This window comes from Zootoca vivipara, chromosome 2, assembly GCF_965207765.1.
Source record: "Zootoca vivipara chromosome 2, rZooViv2.hap1.1, whole genome shotgun sequence".
NCBI lineage: Eukaryota > Metazoa > Chordata > Lepidosauria > Squamata > Lacertidae > Zootoca > Zootoca vivipara.
In genome coordinates, this window is record NC_142584.1 from 8,684,156 (window position 1) to 8,698,069 (window position 13,914).

Below are 13,914 nucleotides of genomic sequence, written 5' to 3' on the forward strand. Positions count from 1 at the left end.
TACAACCTAATTGTCTAGAATTTCCCAGTTGCTTCCTGTCCTCCGTTTCCTTAATATAGTCTTGCCATCCATAATATGTTGATTGCCCCATTATCAAGGCAAGTAAAAAGTGGCCAGCTGTAGTTAACTATGTGCATGATGGGCTTTTTGTACCCACATTTTAACAGGTGGGGCATGGAACGCGTGTTAGTGAACCTCCACACATGGTTCAGCATAGGGCTTCCCAGGTCCTTTATTTCTGCGCCTGATTTTGGCTGGTGGCCCACACATAAGTTGGACTAGAGGACCCTTTGGGTTGCTTCCAACTCTACAAGTCTATGATGCTATGAAATATACGCAACAAGTACTCAGGCAGAGAAAGGTTGTGCAAATCCTGACTTGGCACTGCCACCTGCTGGTGGTTCCTGTATTTACACCTAGTTTACTTCCTATTGCTTGTTAAAACACAAGCAGCTGGGAAATCAGGGAATATTTTTGCGTATGGAAGTGAGAGCTGGACCATAAAGAAGGCTGATCACCGAAGAATTGATGCTTTTGAATTATGGTACTGGAGGAGACTCTTGAGAGTCCCATGGACTGCAAGAAGATCAAACCTCTCCATTCTGAAGGAAATCAGCCCAGAGTGCTCACTGGAAGGACAGATCCTGAAGCTGAGGCTCCAATACTTTGGCCACCTCATGAGAAGAGAAGACTCCCTGGAAAAGACCCTGATGTTGGGAAAGATTGGTGGCACTAGGAGAAGGGGACGACAGAGGACAAGATGGTTGGACAGTGTTCTCGAAGCTACGAACATGAGTTTGACCAAACTGTGGGAGGCAGTGCAAGACAGGAGTGCCTGGCGTGCTCTGGTCCATGGGGTCACAAAGAGTCGGACATGACTAAACGACTAAACAACAACAACTGGAGGAAGAAAAAGAGGAAATAACCACAGAATAATCAAGTTGAACCCTATGGCTTGGTTAGAAAGAATTTGTCAGTTAAGAATGAGGATGATTTCTCCCTCAAGGAGAATTTTGCCCTCACACCACAGCTAGAAGTACTTGGTAAAGGTAAGGTAAAGGACTTCTGGACAGTTAAGTCCAGTCAATAGCAACTATGGGGTTGTGGTGCTCATCTCGCTTTCAGGCCAAGGGAGCCGGCATTTGTCCATAGACAGCTTTCCGGGTCATGTGGCCAGCATGACTAAACCGCTTCTGGTGCAAAGGGGCACTGTGACGGAAGCCAGAGCACATGGAAATGCCATTTACCTTCCCGCTGGAACGGTACCCATTTATCTACTTGCACTGGCATGCTTTTGAACTGCTAGGTTGGCAGGAGCTGGGACAGAGCAGCGGAAGCTCACCCTGTTGCGGGGATTCAAACCGCCAACCCTCTGATCGACAAGCCCAAGAGGCTCAGTGGTTTAGACCACAGCGCCACCCGCGTCCCAGTGGAAGTACTTGGACAACACTTTTATTCAGGTGAGGTACGACAATCCAGCGGGTGCCTTTCTCCACTTGCTAAGTGGAATGTGTCAACCAAGCCAGTCACAAAGAAAAATCCAATCACGGCTCTGAAGGGGACTGGGTTAGATGCCTCTTGGGGTCCCTTTCAACTCTACAATTCTAGGATCATAGAGCTGGGTTACAATTATTCTATATACTCTACAGAACAGTGCCCCAACCAAATTGCTAGGAACGTTTTCCCAGGTCAAATTAGTTCATTGAATCAATGTGGCTTTGTCATTTAAAAGCAACCATTATTTTTGAGTGCACAAAGGTGTCCCACAATGTAATGCCAACAGGTTTTTGTATGTGTATGTGTGTGGCTCTCAATGCTCCTCTAAAAGGTTTCCATATTTCAACTCTTCTCTCTCTCTCTCTCTCTAAATTACTGACTGCTCCCATAGCCTCCCACTGTGACACTGTAATCCAGCATGAAGAAATCTGGCCAGCCCAGCTGTCCGTCACCTGATGACATCAGGGGACCCATTTGCACAACATGTGGTGTGCAGGGCACTTTGAAGTGACAACCAGCTGACAGTCTGGGCTTCAAAGTGCCACCGTGCCATTTGTTGACAGCACAAACAATCAGCTGAAAGGTTTTGTGTGCTGCCTCCCCTTTGCCATTTATAAAAATAATAACAGTAATACTTCTTTAAAAATCACAAAATTTTAAACTGGGCATTCCCCCTGCTGTGGTTCTGTTATGAGAAAATGTTGTTATGACATGCCCCCAGGGCACCCAAATTTGTCTCTGAAAACAAAATTAATGCTTTTGGCCACATCCATGTTTTACACTTTGGCACAGTTTGACCCACAACTTCTGAAGGGCTGATCATGGGTCAATATATGGCCCTCAGCTTGAGAAAGGTTAGCCACCTTTGAGAGAAGTGGAAATCTTTTAATGATGCCCTAATAAAGCTAAACCATCTCCATGCCCCCCTGGAAATTCTGGTTCTCGCCGGAAGAACCAGATACTTACAGGAGCTCCTGATGGTCCAGGGGAGCCGGGGGTCCCAGATTCACCTCGAGAGCCTTGGGCGCCCTCAGGGCCACGAGCGCCAGTGGGGCCAGCTTCACCCTGCACAGATATGAGAAGGAACATTAAGAGGTCAAAGGGAAACATGACAAAGTATCCACTAGGAGGACACAAGAAGTAGAACCGGATGCTTCATAACTTATGGTGACCGTCAAATGCTGGGCTATTGTCCAAGCAGCCTGCCTAACGCTCTCAGTCTTTGAGCTATGTGTCTTTGGGGCCCGACACTTTCCATTCTACCTTTCTGCATTTCCAGATCTTACACCATTGGGACTCCATATTAATGGGGAGCAGATTTTAAGTGGCGGCCACTACATGCTATCTCCTGCTTTTGTTACAAGGATGAAGTGTTCACTGAACTGTACAGAAGATGGACAGCTCCTTCCTTTACTTTACTTTTCATTTTATTTTTATTTTGTTCAGTATCAATTCCTGCCTTAGCTGCTCTCAGAAGCACCCTCAGTGACAACAGCTATTCCTTATGGAACACTTGTGCTCTGCTCTTTCTTTGCACATCTTACTAATGCGCGCGGCCCTCCTCTTCAGAAGGCTCCCCACTTCATCTTTTTATAATGAGGACGCTGATTGTTATTGAAGTCCCACTGTCAATTGCTGTCAGATATCCCGCAAAAGGCCTCATTCCCCCTCCCCCCTCCCGCCTCTTCACTGTCTGGTTACCATAGAAACCGGTCCTCAGGGAGATTAGCAGCCCAAACCCATACTCACCAGGGGCAATGGGAATTCCCCAAGGAAGCTCTCTCTCCCTCTCCCATCTCCCTCTTTCCCGCCTTACCCTAACAGGCCCCACCATTAAGGAAACCCAATATGCTGTCTTGAGATTTTGAAGCACATACCACTCATGCCTCAGACAGAGGAGGAACACAACTGTGCCCGCCCACCCCCTGCTTGACTTGACCCTTTGGACAAAACCTGAGCTCCCTTCAAGACCATGGCAAAAAGCAATCAGAATTAGACTGCCATGATATCTCTTGCCCAGGTGGCATTTTAACTGAAAACAACATCATCGAAACAAGCGCTGCTAGGTGCTAGACGCACTTGTTGCTTAAATGAGGCGGTGGGACTTCTTGTAACATTTGAAGGGAGGCATGTACAGGCAAAAAAAAAACACAGAAAGAAGAATAAGAACAAATCATAAACACCGGCCAGCTGAATGTGGGAGTGACGAGGCATTCAGTTGCCAACGTTTCTTTGATAACATCCAAGAGCAGATATATTCCTTGTATGTCCTCAAATCAAAGTCAGTCATAGGCAAGAGAGGCCAGGGGGACTTCTTAACATGTTTTTCAGACCACATGTGACTTATTATGGAAGCTTACTAGTTCCACATATTGATTAAAGGTAAAGGTAAAGGGACCCCTGACCATTAGGTCCAGTCGTGACCGACTCTGGGGTTGCGCGCTCATCTCGCATTATTGGCCGAGGGAGCCGGCGTATAGCTTCCAGGTCATGTGACCAGTATGACAAAGCCACTTCTGGCGAACCAGAGCAGCACACAGAAACGCCGTTTACCTTCCCGCTGTAGCGGTTCCTATTTATCTACTTTGACGTGCTTTCGAACTGCTAGGTTGGCAGGAGCTGGGACCGAGCAACGGGAGCTCACCCCGTCACAGGGATTCGAACCGCCGACCTTCTGATCAGCAAGCCCTAGGCTCAGTGGCTTAACCCACAGAGCCACCTGGGTCCCTCCACATATTGACTACTATGTAGTAAAAACAGTCCTGTGTAAGGAAAGCAGAGGAACAACAGAAATCCCTTTGCCAGAAGAAGTGGCATTTGGACCTATGCTCTCTTAACCCATCAGTTTAGGTTTCAAACCTACACATATACCTGGGTTTGTCCCACTGAACTCAGTAGAACTTACTTCATCGTAGATATCCATATGGTTGTGCCTTTCATCATTAATATACCTGAGTCTTTAAGCTGTGCTGAGAATTTTGCTTCCCCTCCGAACCAAAGCTCTTCTCTCTCCTAAAATACTCTCATATAGCATCCCTGCTCCTAGTTTAAAGCAATATACAAGCATTTTGCCCTCCAGGGAATTAAGAAATTTTATACTAGCCTCCATCTCAAATGGTTTCACTAATAGCAGAATGGTATTTCTGACAGCCTTGGAAATTACACAGTCCTCTGGGCAAGATGCACATATACCCTGTGTGTTTTCCTTGCAATGGGTTTGTTTTGGGGTCACTGGGCTTTCCCTATTTTCACAGCACTAAATAATGGTTCACAAAAAAGTAGGTAAATATCCAGGGAATGATGGATTAGAAGCCCAAACTGCTTCAGTGTAATTCAGTTTTCTGTCGAGGGGGAAGCAACACATTTGAAGGACAATTCACACATGCCATTTTCCCAAAGAGATCTACAGGCAGTTAATTTGTCAAGATTTAACAAGACGAGTGCACAAACAAGAGTGTTGTTTTAGGACTTTCTGCAACATTACTCCTATATAACTTGTGCTTCTCTCCACACACTCAGCTTCCATTTTCCTTCACAATTGCCTACATGTTGATTTCTATCCAGGCCTTTTCCAGACCTTCTGAAACTCCCTTTTCCTAGTCTCTTTTCCTCTCGCACAGATGTTCACAGACATGTATTCACAGGCTGCTTTTTCTTGGGGGCTATCAATCTTTCCACCTTTTCCTTACTTTGCAGGCAGGCCGGCCGGCCTGATGAAATGCTTCAGGCCTCTTTCTAAAGCGATAAAAGGAGCAAAATACTCAGTGGGTTCAGGGAGGAGAGCGATTCACAGTTGCTTAGGAAAAGCAGTGTGTGTGTGTGTGTGTGTGTGTGTGTGTGTGTGTGTGTGTGTGTGTGTGTGTGTGTGTGTATCCTGACAAGCCAGCGGCTGCAAACACACTCATTCGGCCTTGAAGCGCTTGCTTACTTACCTTTGCACCTGGTGCACCTGGGAAACCTGGAGATCCAGCGGGGCCGACAGGTCCCTGAAGAAAGAGAAAAGGGTTTGAGAAAAGGAGGACAGAGTTATTTTAATTATTTAGCCTCCACAGCTTTCATGACAGCCATACAAGTTATGTAAAGTCCCTGATGCCTGAAAGTCTTTTGCAGAGCATATACATGCCAGTTCTCTTTTGCCTCCCCACTTTTTTGTGAGGTCTATGTCTTTTTTAAAAAACAAAACAAAACCCCACACAATTCAGGGGAGAACAGGAATTCTTTTTTAAAAAATAATAATTTTAGAACTATTTAGTATTTCAGTAATAACATATCCAATTCATAAGTTTCCATTTTAGCAGGGAAAAAACTAAAAATAAATGCATGTTCAGAAATCTTTTTTAAAGCAATTGAGAATCTTTTAAAAAGCAATTTACTTACGGGTGGACCAGCTGGACCAGGGAGACCATCGTTACCACGAGCACCCTGTGGGGACAAGAGATCACGAGTCACAAAAGTAAGTGTTATCAAATAGCATTGCACCGGTATCCCAATTATGCCACCAAATGGAATTGGAGCCCTGGGTAAATCTACCTTAGAACATATAGAAGCCACTACATAGGACTGTATCAGGAGACATAAATGTACTAACTAGTCTGCAGCTGTGAAAACAACCAAGATTCTTGTGTCACCTTAAGGACTAACATGTATTATGCCTGGAGCTTTGTGGACTGGACTCCACTTCAGATGTACGAAGTAGAATCCTCAGGTGGCAGGTTTACACAAAAGGGGGAAAATATGTAAGGGTTGAATGACAATGGAATTCAAAAAGGACATTCTGTGAAAATAAGAGCTTGAACTTAATGTTTTCTGGTGTTAACATGCATATAAACAAACACAAGTTTACATGTGTTTATGATACAGGGGGCAACAACTGAAAGCATGAAATCAAATCAAAGCGACAAATTACAAAAATCAAAACATAAATCCAGAAATAAAATACTATGGTAAAGGGGTACAGACCCCACTAACCATCAAAGCTGCGGCAAAGAATCATAGTTGCCGCTTAAACACATTTTTTAGAATGGTGAATGAGCATCAGAAAAGGCTTTGCGTTGTTCACCTGTGGGTCTAATCTTACATTAAATGCAGAATCTCAAGCAGGGCCTCCTCTGGTCATAAAAAGCCTCTACAGCTAAAGGTTTTGACACCCCTATGACTGAAGACTAACTGCTTGCCAGAACTTATGCCAGGTCTCAAGCAATGGTCAGGAAGATCCGCAGAAAAGTGAGGAAGCAAAGTCGCATGAATTGACGTCAACATGGTTTTAAGGCCCTCAAGGGAATAACACAAACAAGTGAGTAAAGGGCTCATCCGCACTTGTCCCATGCCTAGAAAGCACTGTCTGAGTGGTTTTCCACTTGTCTCATGCTTCGTAGGCACGGGTCTGAGCGGTTTTGCAGATGCCCCGCTGCTTCCCCCGGGAAAACCTGCTCTTTACTGCCGAATAGGAGCAAACGTCAATCTTGAGAATTCCCAGTTGTTTGTTCCGATTCAGCAGTAAACTGTGGGTTTCTCGAGGGAAAGCGTCAGGGCAAATGGAAATGTGGATGAGCCCTAAAAGTAGCATCAGTTAGTAGAGCATGAGACTCTTAATCTCAGGGTTGTGGGTTCGAGCCCCAGGTTGGGCAAAAGATTCCTGAATTGCAGCCTTGTGTGATCCCTTCCCACTCTACAATTCTTACTCTGATGCGCAATGTTTTGGATATGCTTTGCATGCCAAATCCTAGCAGGGCTAGGAAAAAGTTTCTGCCTGAAGCCAGGGAGACAGCTGCAACTTAATGGTCATACTCAGTACAAGGCAGCATTGCGGGTTCAAATCCTTGTCTAGGAAATCCTTCTTTAGTCTCCTGCCCCACCTTTCAGTGCAAGCAGAATGGCACATAGCCAAGGGGAGATTCCCCACCCCCATCCCAGTATACTGGACTTGAAATTGATTTTCTGTGTTTTTTATATGAGAAGCGTTGCAGAAATGAAATAAGATAATGAATAATACTGCATCCCAAAGCATATGCAGAATTTGGGTGTGTACATGCTCAGGGAAGAGCTTGTGCCCCCCCCCCTGTACTTTACAGCCTCAGTTCCAGAGAGAAGGGTAGGGGATCATTTGTGCATTCAAGACATCCTCCATTATCAGATCTGGATCCAGCTAAAGTTAGTACCTCCCCAATTCACCAGGAATTTCTGCAGTGTTTCACTGCAAGGATCAACCTGGTGGTTTTTTCCCCACCTCCATGGTCCATGGCTGCATTTCCCCCCACTGCCCCTTAGTTTAATGCACAACAAAGTCAAGTCCCAGCATTCTAGAGTTGGTGGGGAAGGAGGTGAAGGATAGCAAGACAAGCCTACCTACACCTGCCACCCCCTGTCCTGTTCCTAAGACAGAGAACCAATGAGGGCAATGGAAGGTGAGTTTGCTGCTATGTATATATATACTACACGTATAGTTTTGACATTTGCAACCCTGTGCACACTTGCGGGGAAGGGCAGGATACAAACGTAATAAACAAATACCGTAAATAACTGTGTGCATGTGGTGAAGTTTTAGGCCTTTTTTCTATGACAGAGCCTTATTGGTCGATAATAAGTTTTGCAAAAAACAACATGATGGGATAGTTAATGTGGCATAATTCTTCCTATAGAAAAGTTTTGCTAGAAATTAAATCTGTGACTCACACTGCTTACTCAGATGTTCAAGATATCTTTTGTCTGTGAACAGAAGCTTTTCGCCCCCGCCCCCGCTGTGCCTGTATCAAGAACCACTTTTGAACTCCCCCCCTCCCCGATGAAGTTGCAAAGAGACAGAAATAGCTTGTCAAACAGTGCACAAGGCTGCTATTTGGAGGGGGGGAGAACAGTTTCACTGAATATAGGAAGTTGGCTGTGTGTATTCCTCTGGATTAATGCCATTTTTATGTGAGACCCCTACACAACGGGAGCAGACATCCACTCAGGCAACAGGACATCTCCTTCCTCTCCTCCTCTCTGCAACCCCCTCCGCCACTAAATTGTAATTGGATAAATTGTTTTCCTGTTCCCCACTAATTGGAGTCTGGCTGACACTGAGGCAGAAAGGGGAGCTGATTCCTTCCAATGGGTGCTCACTGAACATGTTTAGAGTTGCTAAGTTAAGCCTGGTTACTTCAAGGCTGTTAAACAGTCTTGGTTACTTTATCACCTTAATTCTCTCAACTATCTGAATCTGTAAGAATATGAAGACTGGAGCTTGGAGCTAAAACGCTCTCGCTGAGCTTCACAGCCAGCCCTATGGGGGCTTTGACATTTGTTCAATAAACAGCCAGAGGGAATTTCACGCTACATTTATTACAGTATCAAGTGAAGGCTGAAATCTCTGGAGACGTAGAATGGAATGCTGGAAATGGGCCCGGGCATGATGTATCTGCCTTGGTACTTTGCTAAACTGAGCACAGCCATGCCTGTTAGCTTTGCTTCACAAAAGACCCAGGTTCAAATACCCATGCAACCACACAGTTTATGGGTTGACACAGGATCAGTAATTAACGCTCCACCTGATCTATCATGTAGAGTAGCTGGGAGAACAAAATTGGGGAAGCCGTGTAGGACACAACTCCTTGAGCTTCTTGAAGTGCAGGACAAAAGCAAAGTGAATCAACAAACATGTGGATGTTCACATATTTTTGCTAAGCAGGGTGTGACACAGCAGTGGACGGCTGCTCTACTCACCTGACCTCCCACCAAGTGGGTAGCTGCTGAATATCAGGATGGAGAGGGGGATGAAGCAGCAAGGTCAGCACAGGGCTAACATGCTGGCAAGACAGCAATATTGGCTTTGGAGTGTTTGCGCCGCACTGACCTCGCCACCCCCTCACTGCTCTTGATCCCAGTATGTAGTAGCGACTCAGCTGGAGGGAGATCAGGTGAGCTCAGCAGCAAACACTACTGGTGTGACATTTCTCAGCATCCACATTTACCCCCATGATCCAATCAATACACTAATCTTTCCAATTTAACCAAACCCCCTGAATTTTGCACCCGGGCATCTAAACCAGAGTTTCCCAAACTTGGATCTCCAGCTACTGTTGGACTACAACTCCCATCACCCCTAGCTAGCAGGACCAGTGCTCAGGGATGATAGGAGTTGTAGCCCAACAACAGCTGGAGACCCAAGTTTGGGGAAACTCTGGTCTAAACATGGCCTCTGGGGTTGTGAACTCTCTTATACCTTATGCTGAACTTTAAATTTACAATGGAAGTAAATGGGAGAAGAGGCAGCCACAGTTCCTTCTGCTTCCTCTTCCTCTTCCTGGCACTGTGCATATGGCACACCTACAGATTTGAGGAACTGTCTGAGTGACAGAATCGGGCAACATATGAGCAGGAGGAGCCGTTTCGGTTCCTGCCTTAGCTACTCACCTGACCTCCAGTCAGTCATGTTATTACTGATTACCCAGAGGTAGAGAAGGAGGGGCGAGGTGGCAGCGAGGTCAGCACGGCAGAAGCTCACCAACAGGAGCACCAGACAGGATCTGCTGCCGCACTTGCACTGCGCTGATCTCACCACCACCTCATCCGTCACCCTCTCCCCACTCCCAAAGCAAGCAGCAGCAGCAACATCACCAATCCGAGAGGTCAAGTGTGCGGGACGCAGCTCAATCAGTAGAGCACGAGATTCTTAATCCCAGGGTTGTGGGTTCGAGTCCCATGTTGGGCAAAAGATTCCTGCATTGTAGAAGGTTGGACTACGTAGATGGCCCTCGTGGTCCCTTCCAACTCTACAATTCTATGAGTGGAGACACCCTGCCACACTGTCTGTTCCATCAGATGCCCAGGTTACAAGGTTTTGTGTTATTTATGTAAAAGCATTTATATACTGCTTAATAGTCCAAAAATCCCTAAATGGTGTAGCGTGTAAAAGAAAAGAAAAGCTAAATATCAGTAAAACAAAAATACAACCTAAAAGCAATAAAACATTAATATAAAAACACATAAAAGCACATGTCAATGAATAAAATAGAAATTTAGAAGACTTGGGTATGTAAAACAGGGTCCGGTCTTATGACTCAGGGAAAGAGATAAATTGACGCAGGACGTCTGAAGTCACTGGTGGCTGCTGCTTCACGTATGGCAGGGGGAAGGGCATTCCACAGTACAGGGGTAACAGCAGAAAATACCTGCTTTTCAGACAGCCATCCTACGACATTCTGTAGAATGTGGTGTCACAAGTAGAATTTCTCCAGATGATCTAAGTGGCCTGACAGTCTTTGACTTTATATATAAAGTCCTGAATAACTCAGGACTAAGGTAACAACAATATGATGAATGTGGCCCAATAGGTGGTCGGCATCCAAGGCATACAAAAAGTTGCACCTCAACACAGGTGCAGTATGTGTGCACCCAGGTGCTCCAATCAATAACCTGTTCTCAGCATTCTGAATCAGCTGCAGCTTCTGGACCAATCCCAAGATGGCAACTCCAGTTACTTCCTACCCTTTGAAAAGCACTCACACTTTCCTGCACAGCATATCTACAACTTTACAGCATGAATGGGGAACCCGTGAACCTTCAAACGTTGTTGGACTCTGGCTCCCATCAGCCCCAGCTAGCAAAGTCAAGGGTCAGGGATGATGGGAGTTGTAGTCCAAGGGCCACAGGTCCCCCCACCGCTGCCTCTATTTGCATAGGAAAAAAAGATCCCGTTTAAGCAAATAAGCAAATGCAGGTTTCTCTGTAAACAGCAGCTATGCAGAGGGGGACATTCCGGATTGGGACCACAGCAGGGGGCAAAGGGTTAAAGCCCCTGAATTCCCATGCTAGATCCTCACCACCATGTTCACAGCAATTTGTGTGGGGGAAAATTATGCACTTAACAAAACCAAAGTTTGGTCCCCCCCCCCCGTTCCAAGCTCTACTAAACTAGACGTTAGCCCCATTCGGGGCTACTAAGCAGAGGCTGCTTTCTGCTTCTCTCCTCTACATAACATAATAAAAAGCATGCCATGCCCTTTAGGGAGATGTCCACTGCAGTAAAAATTTGCTAGCTGGCGGGCAAAAGACCTTTACCATGCATCTTAGGGCACAGCATCTTAAACAGCCTTTGCCAACTCATCCCCTCCAGGCATTGGAGGCTAGTCCACCTGCCTTCTTACTTACAACCAGTGCAGGGCATGGCCCTGGATTTCTGCTTCCTCCTCCTTAGTGGTCAGTGTTGCTGTAGCAGAACTCAGCAGGGAGGTGGATGGGGAGAAAACTATAGCTAACTGACTCTGCCTGTCGCTGGCTATAGCGCCTCCTACTGTTGGCCTCCTTGCCTTCTGCCCTACCAGGCCCAATAGGCCCCAGCCACCTCTGCCTCCAGGTGTTCAACAACCAAAAGCCACAGCAAGTATACTGAAAAGGGCAAAGAAATCTCATTCCAGCATTACTTTTACGGAAATGGGGTAGGCCATGACAAATGGGGTAGGGGGATCGCAAGGGGCAGGTTGTTTTCCACCAAAGTCACGGGTGGGTACATTTATTCTGCACTAGCAAGATTTCCAAGATACAGGACTTGCAGCGTTCAAGTTAATGCTGATACTTACAGCAGCACCAGATGGGCCAGGACGTCCTCTCTCGCCTGGAAGACCACGGGGACCCTAGGAAATAACAATAGCAAAAATGAGAAGGGCATCATATCCTAATCTCCCAGAGTGCAGACGTCAGTGTGCTAAGGAACCTACTTTTCAATGTTATGGCTAGAGAAATGTGCATCAGCACAACATGTGGTGTAGCAGTTAAAAGGGTAGCAGTAGGGTCTAGTGCAGGCACCTCCAAATTGCAGCCCTCCAGATGTTTTGGCCTACAACTCCCATGATCCCTAGCTAACAGGACTAGTGGTTGGGGAAGATGGGAATTGTAGTCCAAAACATCTGGAGGGCTGAAGTTTGGGGATGCCTGGTCTAGTGGACAAGGGTTCAAACCTATTAGACGTCAAGGAAATAAGCAACTATCTGACTTTTAGAAGACATCTGAAGGCGGCCCTGTTTAGGGAAGTTTTTAATGTTTGATGTTGTTGCTTTTCTATTATTAATATTCTGTTGGGAGCCACCCAGAATGGCTGGAAAAATCCAACCAGATGGCCGGGGTATAAATTATTATTATTATTATTATTATTATTATTATTATTATTAGTCAAATACAGATAGGCAATGCCCACCCTGCAGGGCTAAGAGTGCTGTTATTACTGATTAAAAATAAGTTGAGCAGCGGATACTCACCATCGGACCAGGTGACCCAGCTTCTCCAGCAGAGCCCGCTTCACCCTAGAGTAAGAGAGACCATGGTAATTATGGGAGCAAAACATGTCTTTGCTACCAAACCCCACATCTGTGTGGATCAGGGGTGGGAGATGAGACTCTGAAGGAGCTTCCAAATGACCTCTGTATTCCGATTTGTTTGCGAGGACAACACAGTTTATTTAATGAGCATTCAACCTGAATTTGCTGGTCTGTGTTTGAAAACAGTGATGGACTGGAAGCACCCTGGATGCTGTGGAAACAATTCTCATTGCCGTTCCACTTAGTTGAACACTAGAGGGCACTCCACTAGCACATACAGTGGTACCTTGGTTCCCAAAGTTAATACGTTCCGGGAGTCCCTTCGACTTCCAAAACTATTCAAAAATTAAGGCGCAGCTTCCGATTGGCTGCAGGAGTTTCCTGCACTCAAGCAGAAGCCACGGAAGCTGCATTGGATGTTTGGCTTCTGATGAATGTTCACAAACTGAAACACTCACTTCCAGGTTTGTGGCGTTCGGGAGCGGATTTGTTTGGCAACTAAGCGGTTCGAGAACCAAGGTACCTCTGTACAACTGAATCAATGGCAAACAGTTGCCTGCAGATGCATCTCAACTGGCAGAAAGGCAGAGGTGGAATAGAGTGGGATGAACTATTGCTGCCAATAGGGTTGCCAGACTCAATAGTGGACAGGACTTCTGTGCCTTTAATTGCCCTGCTCTCTTTTGAGTCTGGAAACCTTAAAGAGAAACCAGCAGACCCTTTGTTTAATTTCCAAGCAAAGGGTCTGCTGGTTTCTCCTTAAGGTTTCCAGACTCAAAAGAGAGCAGGGCAATTAAAGGCACAGAAGTCCTGTCCACTATTGAGTCTGGCAACCTTAGCTGCCAATGTGGAGGCTGCACAGCAGTGCAGGAAGTCCTCCAAGTTCTTGTGATACTTGCTGGCTGCAGAAAGGGAAGACCTCTAGATCCCATGCAATGAAATGAGCATATACTATAAAAAGTGGGAAAGGTCCTAAGTTACCGTTAAGAATCCTCATACAGCTTCCCCCACTACTTCATGTCTTAGGCTCCTAAGCATTTGGGGGGGGGACAGGGGGCTTCCAGACAGACTAGGAAGCTTAGAGATGTCATGTGCAGTGGGCATCCATGATGCCACAACAGCAGTT

General features: G+C 46.0%; 1 protein-coding gene across 2 annotated transcripts in view; it reads right to left on the bottom strand.

The window, feature by feature from the left end:
• The window catches only part of COL2A1 (collagen type II alpha 1 chain), an 87,465-nt gene that overhangs the window by 45,918 nt on the left and 27,633 nt on the right, over positions 1-13,914 (bottom strand). For both annotated transcript variants that reach the window (XM_035103232.3, XM_035103225.3), the window contains 5 exons: positions 12,729-12,773; positions 12,054-12,107; positions 5,875-5,919; positions 5,430-5,483; positions 2,464-2,562 (listed from right to left, as the gene is read on the bottom strand). In XM_035103232.3, coding sequence (XP_034959123.1) covers positions 2,464-2,562; positions 5,430-5,483; positions 5,875-5,919; positions 12,054-12,107; positions 12,729-12,773 — 297 coding nt within the window. The remainder of the gene's footprint in view (positions 1-2,463; positions 2,563-5,429; positions 5,484-5,874; positions 5,920-12,053; positions 12,108-12,728; positions 12,774-13,914) is intronic.